Source organism: Ascaphus truei, chromosome 23 (assembly GCF_040206685.1).
Source record: "Ascaphus truei isolate aAscTru1 chromosome 23, aAscTru1.hap1, whole genome shotgun sequence".
NCBI lineage: Eukaryota > Metazoa > Chordata > Amphibia > Anura > Ascaphidae > Ascaphus > Ascaphus truei.
In genome coordinates, this window is record NC_134505.1 from 3338781 (window position 1) to 3353832 (window position 15052).

Consider the following 15052-nt stretch of genomic DNA (forward strand, 5'->3'; position numbering starts at 1 on the left):
CCACATATAATCACTCCTCAAATCGTGATAGTTAATATATAGCCCCCATATATTCTTCTGTGCAGCTTGATATATAGCCCCCATAATTACACATTGCTGATCCTCCTGATACTAATCTTCATCTTGTGCCCTTGCAGGAGGTGAACTCTCTGCGCGCTCAGCTGGGCGCCAGAATCAACGTGGAAGTGAACGCTGCTCCATCTGCGGATATGATAGGAGCCTTGTCTGAGATCCGAGAGCAATATGAAAACATGATGGAGAGGAACATGAGGGAGGTTGAGAGCATGTTCCTTCAAAGGGTAAACACATCACTTTCATTCATATCAACAGCTCAGATAAGTCAATTAATGCTCTCTAAAAGAGTCAGAGTAAACGTTGCTCGCGCATCTTAAAATCCAACTTGGTGCCCGAGGCAGAATAAGATACGGTGGCTTATCTGTTTACTACATGTGTACAGATATAACAAGCAGACTTCAAACTCACAACTCTATGTCCCCCAAAATGTATAAAGATAAAAAGTGTGGTATTTGTGTGGAAACATTTCAAAATATCTAAGTGAGCTGTCATAGCGTAAATACTGTATGTCAGATATTATTCCATACGTCTCTTTTCTATTTCTATGTTCTTGCAGAGTGAGGAACTGAATCAGCAGGTGGCGTCCGGTTCTGAACAGCTACAGTCAGTCCAAAGTGAGGTCACCGAGTTGAAGCGCTGTGCGCAGAGCCTGGAGATTGAGCTTCAGAGCCAGCTGAGCATGGTATGTGTTAGCACTCACATTCCTCCATTATTGTGCGGTATCACTGTTTAGGTCTATGCAAAGAACACAGGATAACTACAAACTTTGGTTTGAAATAAGAAGCTGATGCAATATTATTATGGTATACAGGTACAGTACACTGCATTATATGAAATCCCCTTGAAGCCAACATGTACTCTCAGTGGTATACACATATTTTCTGCTTAACACAGAGACTCTGCTACTCTCCATGGATCATACATACAGTATTTATCATCTACAGGCATACCCTGGTTTAAGGACACTCACTTTAAGTACACTCGCGAGTAAGGACATATCGCCCAATAGGCAAATGGCAGCTCACGCATGCGCCTGTCAGCACGTCCTGAACAGCAATACTGGCTCCCTACCTGTACCGAATCTGTGCGCAAGCGGGGAGACTATAGAGCCTGTTACACATGCGTTATTTACATTAGTTATACACGTATATAACGATTGCAGTACAGTACATGCATCGATAAGTGGGAAAAGGTAGTGCTTCACTTTAAGTACATTTTCGCTTTATATACATGCTCCGGTCCCATTGCGTACGTTAATGCGAGGTATGCCTGTACTATTTCCCTTTCTCCAGCATTGCCTATACTGCTGTATTTAGTATTCAGTACAGGACTGTGCTACTGTGTTAAATAAGGATTTCCACCAATGGCACAATCTCTTATTGCCAGTATGTTCCTCTCTTGCAGAAATCAGCCCTGGAAGGCAGCTTGGCAGAGACACAGGCCGGTTATAGCTCCCAGATCAGCCAGTTACAGGGCATGATCAACAACGTGGAAGATCAGCTGGGCCAGATCCGATCTGATCTGGAGAATCAGAACCTTGAGTACAAAGCTCTCATGGACCAGAAGACCCATCTGGAGCTAGAGATTGCCACATACAAAAGCCTGCTGGATGGACAGGACATGCAGTATGTAACACAGTGTCACACAGACCTTAATTATTGAATGAATTAGATATTTGAGGACTGGGCTTATTTCACCATGAAAGTGCATGGGGTAGTGTATAGGAAAGTATAATCCCCCAAAACACTCACAAACACACACATACATACATACACACATACATACACACTCAGGGTTATAATACATTCCATTATCAGTATCAATGTATTCTAGAGAGTGTTACAGTTATTACATGAGGCCATTTGGTCCACACTTGGAAAGCATGACTGAAATCATGAAATGTGTTTTCAAAATAACCTTGATAAGTGCCTACATCTCTATACCAATACAATGAACACAACCTTATTACTACAAAATGTCATATTGTGTTTCCTTTGCCCGTGGTAATAAATAAATACTCAATGCAATTCAATCACTCAAGAAAACTCATTAACAGAAATAAGAGTTTAGCAATTGCTTCATTTTTCAAGCTCATGTGCTAAAAACCAACCTTGACTATATAAACTTGTGTTTTTCTATACAGCATTCCCCAGTGCCATTCCTCGGGAGGCAGCCATGGTAAGTGCAAAGAGATATATGATATATAGATGTATATCTATAAAAACATCACAGAAATATTTAAACCACTATTTAACAGCAAAAAGCCAAAACATTGATGAGATACTTCCAGCACGCAAAAGAAATATGTCAAAAGAGAACATTGCAATAACAGTCGTATGTTAAAGTTGCCCAATGATTTATGTGACACATATTCAGATGAGCTTTTTTGCATTCATAGACAAGATAAAAACATCTATTCTGTACATTAATCTCAACTGAATAAAAAGGAGTGACAAGGAAAGGAATTGAGCTCAAATATAAATATAGACGTGTAAAGGTCAGAAGAAATATAGAACTGCCATGAACAAAGAACCACATTTACCAAATAAAAAATCTCAATACTTTCAGATTGATCTTTTGTTTTTCTGCACCAGTATTACACTAGTTTTGCCCCATAATTATTTTAATACACAAACCCTTTAGTATCTTAGGAAGATCTCTGAGTAGCATCGTTTCATGCTGAGCACATCCCTATCGTGTTAGAAAGAAGATCATTTCATTGGACTAAATGTGTATTAAGTACCTGAGAATTTTTTTCTTTTGGAATTATAGGCAATTCTCACCTTGGAGATAAGGTTTTTATTCTTGAATGATAAACCTTTTATTATTAACTATCTACTAATTGTGATTGACTATTTTGCTTCTCCGTGGCAGGAAAGTCTCTGAACCCAATTCATTTGAATGTAACTCAGGGGGTTCTGTGCCATGTAAGAGACTTATTGGATAGGGTCGCTGGGCCTTATTCAATAAGTAGTACCGGACGGAAAGTTCCATTGACTTGGGAAAGGCTTCCCATGCTGTAGCAACACATTGGCACTTACAGAGAGGAAAAGAAAAAAGAATTGCGATTGAATTGCTATACATTGTTGAAACTGCAAATTGATGGTGGAAATGTGTGATTTCTGAGAGACATTTAGCCCAAAAGTTCTGCAAACTGGTTTTGCCAGAAAAAGATTTTGGTCACAAAAACGTGAACAAGTTTTCTGCTACAATGAGCACATTTTATATTTATTTATCTCTGAGATATAGAAAAATCCCAGGCACACCAGAATCTGAGCAGGAAGAATGTAATTGCCTATATTTTGGTGCATGAGTATTTAGGATATACAATTATCAAAGGTAATTGCACCAGGACAGATCCACAGGGAACACTTTGTAACGACTCCTAAGAATGATGCAGTATACTATATTTCCCACATGCTAACACAAAGTACATTGTGATTTGAATGCAGTATGTCTTTCCTTTCCAGGATCTCACCACAGCAATTCCGCTCATCAATCCACAGAACATGGCCAGAAAGCCAGCTGTTAGACAAATCTGTTACTTCGGGGGGAGAAATCAAGGCGTAAAACTACAGAGAAGAAACGACAATGGAGAACGGAATACTTTACCGAACTCTCCAGAAGTTAATGATTCATTAGTGTCTGTGTTTGAGAAGTCCAAGCTAACCTGTCTTTCTGATCCTTAGCATATGTTCTGTGGGAAAGTAGACCTGTAGGTGATATGGGGCACAGAGAATGGTTTGGGGTTTTGAGCTCAGGTGTATCTCACCTTTTAGTCCAAGCTAACCTGTCTTTCTGATCCATAGCATATAGGTGCGCCGACGAGTATTCTAAAACTTGCCTTAAACTTGCCTTGGAAAATCTGGGGCTATCACCAACATGATCCAGGTACATGCTGCAACATTTCAGTGACATTTCTGCAAAGACTCATGGCCCGTCGGATTAACACAGCAGGGGTCCCTGGCAGTCCCATTCAGTTTGAATGGGACTGCCAAGGACCCCCGCTGTTAATCTGATGGGCCATTAGTATGTCTGCAGAAATGTCACTGAAATGTTGCAGCATGTACCCAGCATGTACCTGGGTCTTGTTGGTGATTGCCCCAGATTTGTTTTAGAATACTCGTTGGCACTACAGTATGTTCTGTAGGAAAGTAGACCTGTAGGCGATATGGGGCACAGAGAATGGTTTGGGGTTTGGAGCTCAGGTGTATCTCACCTTTTGGTCTGCAGCTTCCCAGCTTGTAAAGGTTTCAGCATTTCCTGTAATGATGCTCCTCGTGCTTTTTAAGGATTGCATTTAAATCTTGCAACATTGTGACTCCTTACAGATATAAGCAAACAAATACAGGAAATATGCTTAATATGAGTAGGGCCATTAGGATAAAGCCAAAGAGAGAACGAGGTTAACAGTGACAATGTTACCCACTGGGGGATATATTCTTCCAAAATAAACACCAAGCATGGGTGTTGTTTACTATAACCGTAGTCTTAATATATCACGTACTACTGATACATGCCACTGCTATTGGTTACAATGCAGTTGGGCTGTGCCCACAAGCTATCACCTTTCCTATTTTGTGACGTGGTATATACAGTATTTCACCTCGCATGTAATGCATCTTTTTACTCATTCCTTCAATAAAACATTTGTTTGTCTCATTGCAAAATACTATACTGTCTAATGTGTTTCTTAGTGTTATGCTAACATGACCGGACCCTGGTTATAACACACAGGAACGTATTATCTTCTGTACAACACGTTAGCACAGGGTTTCTGGTGCACTCTTCATGCTGTTTACAGTGAAGGACTGAAAATCAACATTACTGTAAACTGGTTGCTACTATAAAAAAGTGTAACGCAACGTCAATATTCAATGTTTTTAAAAAAGAACGTTGTCGCTTGTATAGTGATCCAATGAATAAATTGTACAACTTGAATTGACAGGCGGACTTACTATTTCTGTAGCTGTGAGTGCCAATGAATTATATATATTCACAGATCCACATACTGTATATGGAAGAATCTTCTAACAGTGGATACTGAATAGCTTAGATACACAGTGGGACAGTCAGGGACATTGCTGTCTAATTAGCTTCCCTACTGTGGAGTAGATTTTATTTAGATGTTTTTGTTTTGCCTTAAAGGGACAGTATACATAACTCTGTTCTGATGTGGGAAAATAAATCACTGAAGAGTTTAAGGCCAAAACTACATTGTGTGGACTCGTACTGACCCTACCACGAGGCCATCCTGCACAATATGTACAGTATATATAATATATATATACAGTGGTTGACAAATCACCAAAAAATCTACTCGCCACACAAAAAAATCTACTCGCCACCTAGTACCAAACGTGTGCTGCTTGGGCCAATATTTACTCGCCCGGGGGTTAAATCCACTCGCCCGGGGCGAGCAAATGTATAGGTTTGTCGAACACTGTATATATATATATATATATATATATATATAAATATATATATATATATATATTGTGCAGGATGGCCTCATGGTAGGGTCGGTAAGATTGTCTTTAGGTACCCGTAGTTTGCTTGCCTCTCTAGACCGAAAGTCAAAGAGACTCACTAGCGGATAAATGGGACATCAATGTTTGGGCTTTTATAAAAACAAAATTCTGACCAGAGGAAACCAAATTTTTTCAATCGGTATCCAGATTGAGTATATTAAAATGTTTATGGATAATAGATTTAATCTGAATAGATTGTCTGCTACAGAATAGTGTGTTATGAAAAAAGGATAGCTCTCATTTTTATTATTATCTATGTCATTATTATGACTATGTGCATGATCTTTAGAGGATAACAAATGATATCTAGTAATTCAGTATGCATTGTTGGAAGATTCTTCTATATCTGTGGATCGATATCGCCAACGTAAGAACTGGTCCCTAGGTTGTTCCGAAAAGGTCTCAATCTTAAAAATTGTCCCTTAGGGATACCTATTATTATTATGTAGGATGGACACTGTTCGCTCTCAAGAAGGTGATACAAAAGTTAGTTTTGCGATATACATCTGTCTGTATATTGCAATCCATATCAGTATATAGGAGTAAATCTAGATAAAGTATAGTATATGATGACTATTGTGCTTGCACGTAAATGATAAATTATTGATATACTGTAATTATTGGGTCTTGATAGAAATAATAAAAGTGTGCTAACATCCCTATCCCAAATAAATATCAAATCAAAAAAATATATCAACCAGCTTGTTTTTGCTCTGCTCCTCCCACTCCTCTCTCAGCTCCACTACAGACTCTGACAATCTCGTAATGAACTACAACTAGCCCTATCCCCCTCGTTTGATATACATGCTCCTCTTTTTTTGTACCGTTCTCATCCTTCAAACCCTGACCCTCGATAAAGTGCCAAACACGCATGCTGTGTTCCTGCACTCGCTCCTCTGACGCCTCTGGAGGAAATCTCACACTCTTGCAGACTTCCTTCACTAAAAATGTATACTAACCTGTTTGAACGCTGCCCTCTCCCAGGCTAAACAAACCTAAATGTCTTCGCTGATCAGCATTCATAAGTTTAACCCACTCCGCGTCTGTCTTTGACTCTCTGTCTGTTACCTGTTTATTTTTCTCTATTTGACCGTAGGACTTTGCTGAATATTTCAAGACAAAAGTAGATTCCATTCATCAAGACCTCCCCTCTGTATCGACATCATATTCTACACCACTTCCTAACTTACCTCCTACCTTCCTTGACTCTTTTTCCTCTGTGACAGAGGAGAATGTGACATTGCTGATCTCTTCTTCACCCCCTACCACTTGCCCTCTTGACCCCATTTCCTCCATTCTCCTCAAACCTCTTGGTCCTACTCTAAACGCTACACTCACACATATTTTAAAACTCCTCTCTCTACTCTGGTACGGTACCTATCCCACCTCTTTCAAGCATGCAACAGTTATACCATTACTCAAAAACAGCAAACTTGAAATTACCTGTCTCTCTAATTATCACCCTGTCTCCCTCTTCGCTTTTGCCTCTAAACTCCTTGAAGACCTTGTATTCTCTCCCTTGCTCCATTTTCTTACCTCCTATTCTCTCCTAGATCGTCTACAATCTAGGCTTCTGCACTGGTCACTCCACTGAAAATATCCCTCACCAAAATAACTAATGACCTCCATGCTGTCAAAGACAATGGTCATTACACTCTGGTCATATTGCTTAACCTCTCTGCAGCCTTTGACACTGTGGACCACCCTCTTCTCCTTCACATTCTCCATACTCTTGGTATCTGTAACAGAGCTCCATCCTGGATTTCTTCTTATCTCTCCCATCGTAGTTTCAATGTCTCGTTTGCCATTCCCTCCAGATCTCTCTGTGGGCGTACCCCAGGGGGAGGTCCTAGGACCTCTTCTCTTTATATACTCTCTCAAGGTGACCTTATCACATCTCTTGGGTTCAAATATAACGTCTATGCTGATGCCAGACATATTTACTTTCCAACCCCTGATCTTTTCCTGCGGTACATACCAAAGTCTCTGAATGTCTCTCCGCTATCATAATCCGGGATGGACTCCCGCTGACTCAAACTGAACATGTCAAAGATGGGGCTCCTCATATTTTCTCCCATGCCTTGCCTGACTGCCCTCTTTTACATTACTCTTGGCAGCACTATCATACACCCAGTATAACAAGCACGATGCCTAGGTGTCACATACTGTATGAGTCCTCCCTCACATTCACAATGTAGCTACAACCTCTTTTGTTCTCCTTTGTAACATAGCAAAGATACACTGCTTCCTCTGACTTACACAGGCCCTCATCCTCTCCCCTCTCGACTATTGTAAACTTCTACTGTCTATTCCTCCTGCCTATCACCTGTCTGCCCTACAATCTATCCAAAAAGCTGCTGCTAGAACCACTCCACTGTTCTGTCTCGGCATCTCTCTGGCTGAAATCCCTCTCCTGGCGCCCTATTAAATTCCGTATTACTTACAACATTCCCCCCCTCTCTTTAAAGACTACAGTATACACTCTTCTTTCTGCCTCTCCTTACATCTCAGCCCTAATTTCTCGCTATACACCTGCCTGACTCTTCCATTCTGCTCAAGGATGGTTGCCGTCTATCCCTTCTGTATCTAGAGCCCTCTCCTGCCTAGCTGCCCCACAGCTCTGAAATGCCCTTCCCCTCTATATCCGACTGGCACCCTCTCTCTCCACCTTTAAAACATAATCTCAAATGTACACCTTAAATAAATAAAAGTATTATTTAGCCTGCTGGGATGAAAGCCATCCTCCTCATCCTCAGGGGCATCAGCAGATGAATCCAATAAAGTGCCAATGCCCAAACATCAAAATAAAACCAAGAGGGTGGCGCACATGCAGCGTCGAGGCGGATGGGAGCCTCCTAGAACGGCTCCGTGGACTCCGGCAAGAGTACGGCCTAATTTGCCCTCCAAAACAGATAATTTTACCTAAAAAGCTCTCCCTCAATCAGCGGAACCAGCGGAGATGCCGCACAAGAAGGCGAAAAAACTCCCGCTTCTGGAGATGTTCCGTTTTTTTCCCCAAAACGCAGTCTCTCGGTTCCCGAAATCAAAGATGGCAGTGGGGCGCACATGCGCAAACACAGGAACAACAGGCTCAGGCTCAACAACAAGAAAAAACCTTTACTGATTCAGACCAAGAACAAGAAAAATAAGAAAATACCCAAATCACCGAAAAAAGCTTTGGAAGTGTTATTCAAAGAGATGGAGAAGGTATTCCAAATAGTTATGGATAAGGCTGTGGCTGAATTGAAAGTGGAACTGACTGCCCTGGCTGTGAGAACAACGTAGCTGGAAAATAAACTCGAAGAATCATTAGAGAGTCAAGGTTCAATGGAAGATGACTTATTTAAACTTAACGACGAGGATCAGGATCCCGAAAGATAATGTTGACGATATGGAAAATCGGGAAAGAAGGCAAAACCTCTTCTCCCTCTACCACTTGCCCTCTTGACCCCATTCCCTCACATCTCCTAAAACCTAGTGCTCTTACTAAAATCCCTACGCTCACACACATTTTGAACTCCTCCATCTGCTCTGGTACCTTTCCCTCCTCCTTCAAATATGCAACAGTTATATCATTAATGAAAAACAGCAAGCTGATTCTGATGATATTTTAGTAACATGTGATATACAATCGCTGTACATGTGCATTGCACACAATTTAGTATGTAGTGATAGAGTACTTTCAACAAATAATGCATTAACATTATAACCTTACTGACTATATATACTATATAATACTATATAGTACAGTACACTTGAAGCATGTTAAGTTATCACTTTGCTCTTCACCTCACACGTTATGCTATGTTGGTTTCTCATTGCAGTGCATTATATTGTGAATCATAACAAATTAAAGTATTGAAAGAAAAAAAAAGCTGTCAATAATTTCCCATCTAGGTTTACCACAAGACAAACTACTAAATCAGGATCCACCTGTTATTTGGCTCTGTAACATTCATTCATAAACACACACACACATTGTCATCCGAATCCGCCTTTCTCGAGTAACACATTACATCCAAACACATTCATAAACATCCTATGAATTAAATAATTTAGTGCATTATGCCGGTGTTTATTCATAGCGCGTGTTTTACTTCTTCTTTGATGTAGACATGCACTTTTGTACCATTATGGGTGGGGTAAATATTCCCTTATGTTGTGCAGCATTGTAACAAAATGGCAAACTGTTGTGTCCCTTAGCTGTCCAGACTTGTCTTTGATTTCTGAAAAATCTCCCACAATGTCTAGACTTGGAAAAAAACGTCGATATAATGCACAGAGAGTGTTAACTTCGTCCAGCAACCCATCCACACCCATGCTGTCTATAAAAGGAGACCTTTGGATAGGGAGCACTTATACTTCACTTGCTGATCAAGCTGCAGTGTCCTTCCATTTGGATCAAACTTTAGCACCACTATGAGCCACAGTAATGCCCATAAACTACATCATGGAGGATCCCATACTTCCCATCATGGAGTCTCCCACAGTTCCTATCATGTAGGTCACTACAGAGCTCACAGTGTCCATGGAGGATCAGGAGGTAAAGGAATTTCCTACTCCAAACACTCTTCCTTCGGTCATGGATGTGGCTATGGAAGTGTACATGGTGGCTATAGTCATGGAAGCCACTTTAGCAACTTTGGGGGTAACGGTGGTTCTAAGAATGATGGCCTGTTCGGCATCAATGAGAAGGAAACCATGCAGCTTCTGAATGACCGACTTTCATCTTACCTGGAGGAAGTGAACTCACTGGAGCAGGAAAATGCCCAGCTGGAGAGACAGATCTGTGAGTGGTATGCAAACAATGCCCCCAGCTCATCCCCTGACTTCAGTCAGTACTACAGCGTTATTCAGGAGCTCCAGTGTCAGGTACATTCAAATTTATTTTTTGGAAATTAATCAATGTTGCACTGTCTAAAAGACGAATATGAATTCACTGCCTGGTATGTTTTTAAGATCTCTGCAGCCACTGTGGAGAATTCCAGGATTGTTCTGCAGATAGACAATGCCCGACTGGCTACAGATAACTTCCGAAACAAGTAAGTGTCAGGAATATTATGATCAGAGACGAGGTTTAATGGTTTGTGTTTCCTGGACTGTGTAGCCCTTAATGTATTTTTCTTCCTGTCTCCCAAGGTATGAGATGGAGCAAAGCCTGAGGAACAATGTTGAAGCGGATATGAACGGTCTGCGCAGAGACCTGGAAGGGCAGAACATGGAGAGGTGTGACCTGGAGATACAAGTTCAAGGCCTCCAAGATGATCTGCAGCAAATGAGGAGTAACCATGAAGAGGTAATGTAATAGAATGGAACTCAAGATGATGAGGGTTATGTATGAAACCATTAATATTCTTGTCATTGTGAGGTGCAGGCCTGACATTTTGGATCGGTAGATGCAAATTCAAATATATCCTCATATAATCACTCCTCAAAATGTGTACTTAAAAAAATACATTGACATGCAACATGGAATGAAGCTACTTCCACTAACATAATAAATAACATTCTTCTGTGTTGCTTGAAATATTGTCCCCATAATGGCACAATGCTGCTCCTCGCGATTCTCATCTTCATCTTGTGCCCTTGCAGGAGGTGAACTCTCTCCGCGCTCAGCTGGGCGCCAGAGTCAACGTGGAAGTGAACGCTGCTCCATCTGCAGATTTGAATGGAGTCTTGTCTGAGATCCGAGAGCAATATGAAAACATGATGGAGAGGAACATGAGGGAGGTTGAGAACATGTTCCTTCAAAGGGTAAACGCATCCCTTTCATTCTACTATTTCAACAGCTCACATCAGATAATGATGAATGCTCTCTAAAACAGTCAAGCTCAACGTTCATCGTATGTCTTACAATCTAACGTGGTACCTGAGGCAGAATAAGATATAGTGACTTATCTATGTTAACTACATGAGTCCAGGTATACAGTAAGAAGCAGAGTTGGAACCAACAACTCTATAGACCTCCCAAATGTACTATTAAGATTAGATAAAAGGTGTGGTATTTGTATGACCACATTTCGAAAAAATATCCGCTATCTTACAGTGCAATTACTGTATGTCAGATATTATTCCATACGTCTCTTTTCTATTTGTATGTTCTTGCAGAGTGAGGAACTGAATCAGCAGGTGGCGTCCGGTTCTGAACAGCTGGAGTCAGTCAAAAGTGAGATTCCAGAGTTGAAGCGCTGTGCACAGAGCCTGGAGATTGAGCTTCAGAGCCAGCTGAGCATGGTATGTGTTAGCACTCATATTCCTCCATTATTGTGCGGTATCACTGTTTATGTCTATGCAAAGAACACTAGATAACTACACACATTGGTGTAGAATAAGACGCTGCTGCAATATTATTATAGCATACAGATATTCATTGCATTATATTCAACCCCCTTTGAAGCCCACATGTACTCTCAGTGGTATACACATATTTACTGCTTTTCACAGGTAGTCTCTTACTCTCAATGAATAATACATATTTATCATATTTCACTTTCTCCAGCATTGCCTATACTGCTGTATTTAGTAATCAGTACAGGACTGTGCTACTGTGTTAAATAAGGATTTCCACCAATTGCACAATCTCTTATTGCCAGTATGTTCCTCTCTTGCAGAAATCAGCCCTGGAAGGCAGCTTGGCAGAGACACAGGCCGGTTATAGCTCCCAGCTCAGCCAGTTACAGGGCATGATCAACAACGTGGAAGGGCAGCTGGGCCAGATCCGATCTGATCTGGAGAACCAGAACTATGAGTACAGGCTTCTCATGGACCAGAAGACACATCTAGAGATGGAGATTGCCACATACAAACGCCTGCTGGATGGACAGGACATGCAGTATGTAACACAGTGTCCCATAGACCTTAATTATGGAATGAATGGACATGAGGACTGGGCTTATTTCACCATGAAAGTGCATGGGGTAGTATATAGGAAAGAATATTCCAAAACACACACACACACACACGCACTGTACACACCCAGGGTTATAATACATTCCAGTATCATTATCTATCATTTGACGCCACATTGCCATGGCGAAGCATTGTTGGAGACAAGGTAAGTGAAGTTGCAGAGGCCTCACGCGATCCCCCAGCATTTGCAACCGCTGCGCCGCCCCTGAACAATCTCGTGCCCCCCCCCCCCCAGTTTGTGCACCCCTGACTTAAATCCTGAAATAAATTTTCAAAATAACCTTGTTAAGTGCCTGCTTCTTTACGCCAATATTATTAACACAAGTTTATTACTCCAAAATGTCATATTGCGTTTGTTTTACCTTTGGTAATAAAAAAACACTCTAAACAATTACATCACTCAGGAAAACTCATCAATATTAATAACAGTTGCTTTATTTTTCCAACTCACGTTCTAAAACTCAACCGTGACGATATAAACTTGTGTTTTTCTATACAGCATTCCCCAGTGCCATTCCTCAGGAGGCAGCCATGGTAAGTGCAAAGAGATATTAGCTATAAAACCATCACAGAAATGTTCAAACCACTATTTGAAAGCAACAACTCAAAACTGTTCTATATGAGATACTTCCAAACGGGACAAAAAGAGGGAAAAGAGAACATTGCAATAACAGTCGTATGTTAAAGTTGCCCAATGATTTATGGGAAACATATTCAGATGAGCTTTTTTGCATTCATACACAAGATAAAAACATATATACTATAAATAAATCGCAACTGAATAAAACATGACTGATAAAAGGAATTGAGCTAAAATATAAATATAGATGTGTAAAGGTCAGAAGAAATATGGAACTGCCATGAACAAAGATCCACATTTACCAAATAATACATCTCAATACTTTCAGATTGATCTTTTTTTAATTCTGCACCAGTATTACACTCGTTTTGCTCCATAGATATTTTAATACACAAACCCTTTGGTGTCCTAGGAAGATGACTGTGGGTAAGATACTTCACACCATATTGGATGGGGTCTTTGAGCCTTATTTAATAGGTGCTATGGCACAGAAAGCACAATTGGCTTGGATAGGGGTGTCCATGCTGTCGTACCAAATAGGCACTTGGACACTTTATTGAATAAGACATTTTGTGGTCTTGTGACTTTTGGAGGAGTCATTCTGATTAGGGTTAATTTACTGTCAGCAACTTTGGAACAATCCTCATGATTAAAATGCAAAACGCAAGAAATATGAGTTATTTCTGCGTTGCATCATAGGATGAATCAAACATACATAGATGTACAGTTGTGCAAATGTATCAAATCGGACGATTTGTAACATGAAAAAAGTTGCGAATCTGTCAGCGCTGAATCACAGCAGAGTCAAAATTCAACCAGCATATCAATTAATGATGCTAACTCTCATGCAGTGCCTGAAATATGCGTGCTACTGGATAGGAGAGGAGAAAAAGCTTGGCCCATCACTTTAGCGAAACTGTGAATTGATGGTTTAAATATGTGATTTCTGAGAAACTTTTAGCCCTTAAAAGTTCTGCAAATTGGTATGCCTGAAATTGATTTTATCCACAAAAACGTGAAAACGTTTTCTTTTACAGTGAGCACATTTTATATTTCTTTATTTCTCTGTGAATTATAGAAAAAGCCCAGGCACACCAGGATTTAATCGGGAAGAAAATAATTGCATTTGTTTTGGCACGTGAGTATTTAGGTTGCACCAGCACCGATCAACAGAGTACATTTTTTAATAATTCCTAAGAATAATGTAGTTTACTATATTTCACACTAGCTGATATACACTTTCATCTGAAGGGAGTATGTCTTTCCTTTCCAGAATCCCATCGGAGCAATTTAGTTCATGGCATCAGAGAACATGACCAGAAAGCCAGCTGTTAGAAAAATCTGATACTTCTGGGGGAGAAATCAAGGCTTAAAACTACGGAGAAGAAACGGAGAACGGAATTCTTTGCCGAACTCTCCAGAAGTTAATGATTCATTAGTGTCTGTGTTGGAGAAGTCCAAGCTAACCTGTCTTTCTGATCCTTAGCATATGTTCTGTAGGAAAGTGGACCTGTAGGTGACATGGGGCACAGAGAATGGTTTGGGGTTTTTGAGCTCAGGTGTATCTCACCTTTTGGGCTGCAGTTTCCCAGCTTGTAAAGGTTTCAGCATTTCCTGTAATGATGCTCCTCGTGCTTTTTACGGATTGCATTTAAATCTTGCAACATTGTGACTCCTTACAGATATATGCAAACCAATACAGGAAATATGCTTAATATGAGTAGGGCCATTAGGATAAAGCCACAGAGAGAACGAGGTGAATAGTGACAATGTTACCCACTGGGGGATATATCCTTCCAAAATAAACACCAAGAATGGGTGTTGTTAACTATAACAGAAGCCTTAATATATGAAGATTTTTTCAAGCCTAAATATTAATTATGCTATAATGTCTATATACACATAGATTCAACATGTAACTAGTAAAAATACGTAATTTAGTATTGAGTTAGAAATT

At 40.4% G+C, this 15052-nt stretch overlaps 1 protein-coding gene and 1 long non-coding RNA gene across 3 annotated transcripts in view; both read left to right on the forward strand.

Annotated features, from left to right (window-relative positions):
• The window catches only part of LOC142473088 (keratin, type I cytoskeletal 19-like), a 28598-nt gene extending 13951 nt beyond the window's left edge, over nucleotides 1-14647 (forward strand). The window contains exons 2-9 of one of the 2 annotated variants that reach the window (XM_075580248.1): nucleotides 10566-10648; nucleotides 10746-10902; nucleotides 11199-11360; nucleotides 11715-11840; nucleotides 12218-12438; nucleotides 13015-13049; nucleotides 14174-14233; nucleotides 14369-14647. In XM_075580248.1, the coding sequence (XP_075436363.1) occupies nucleotides 10566-10648; nucleotides 10746-10902; nucleotides 11199-11360; nucleotides 11715-11840; nucleotides 12218-12438; nucleotides 13015-13049; nucleotides 14174-14233; nucleotides 14369-14430 (906 nt within the window). In that variant the 3' untranslated portion in view covers nucleotides 14431-14647. The remainder of the gene's footprint in view (nucleotides 1-10565; nucleotides 10649-10745; nucleotides 10903-11198; nucleotides 11361-11714; nucleotides 11841-12217; nucleotides 12439-13014; nucleotides 13050-14173; nucleotides 14234-14368) is intronic. The other variant, XM_075580249.1, reaches the window with a different exon arrangement.
• LOC142473094 (uncharacterized) lies at nucleotides 3551-4748 on the forward strand. Its single transcript, XR_012789980.1, has 2 exons — nucleotides 3551-3836; nucleotides 4284-4748. It is a non-coding gene; the product is annotated as an uncharacterized LOC142473094 (long non-coding RNA).
• Nucleotides 14648-15052: the final 405 nt, after the last annotated feature.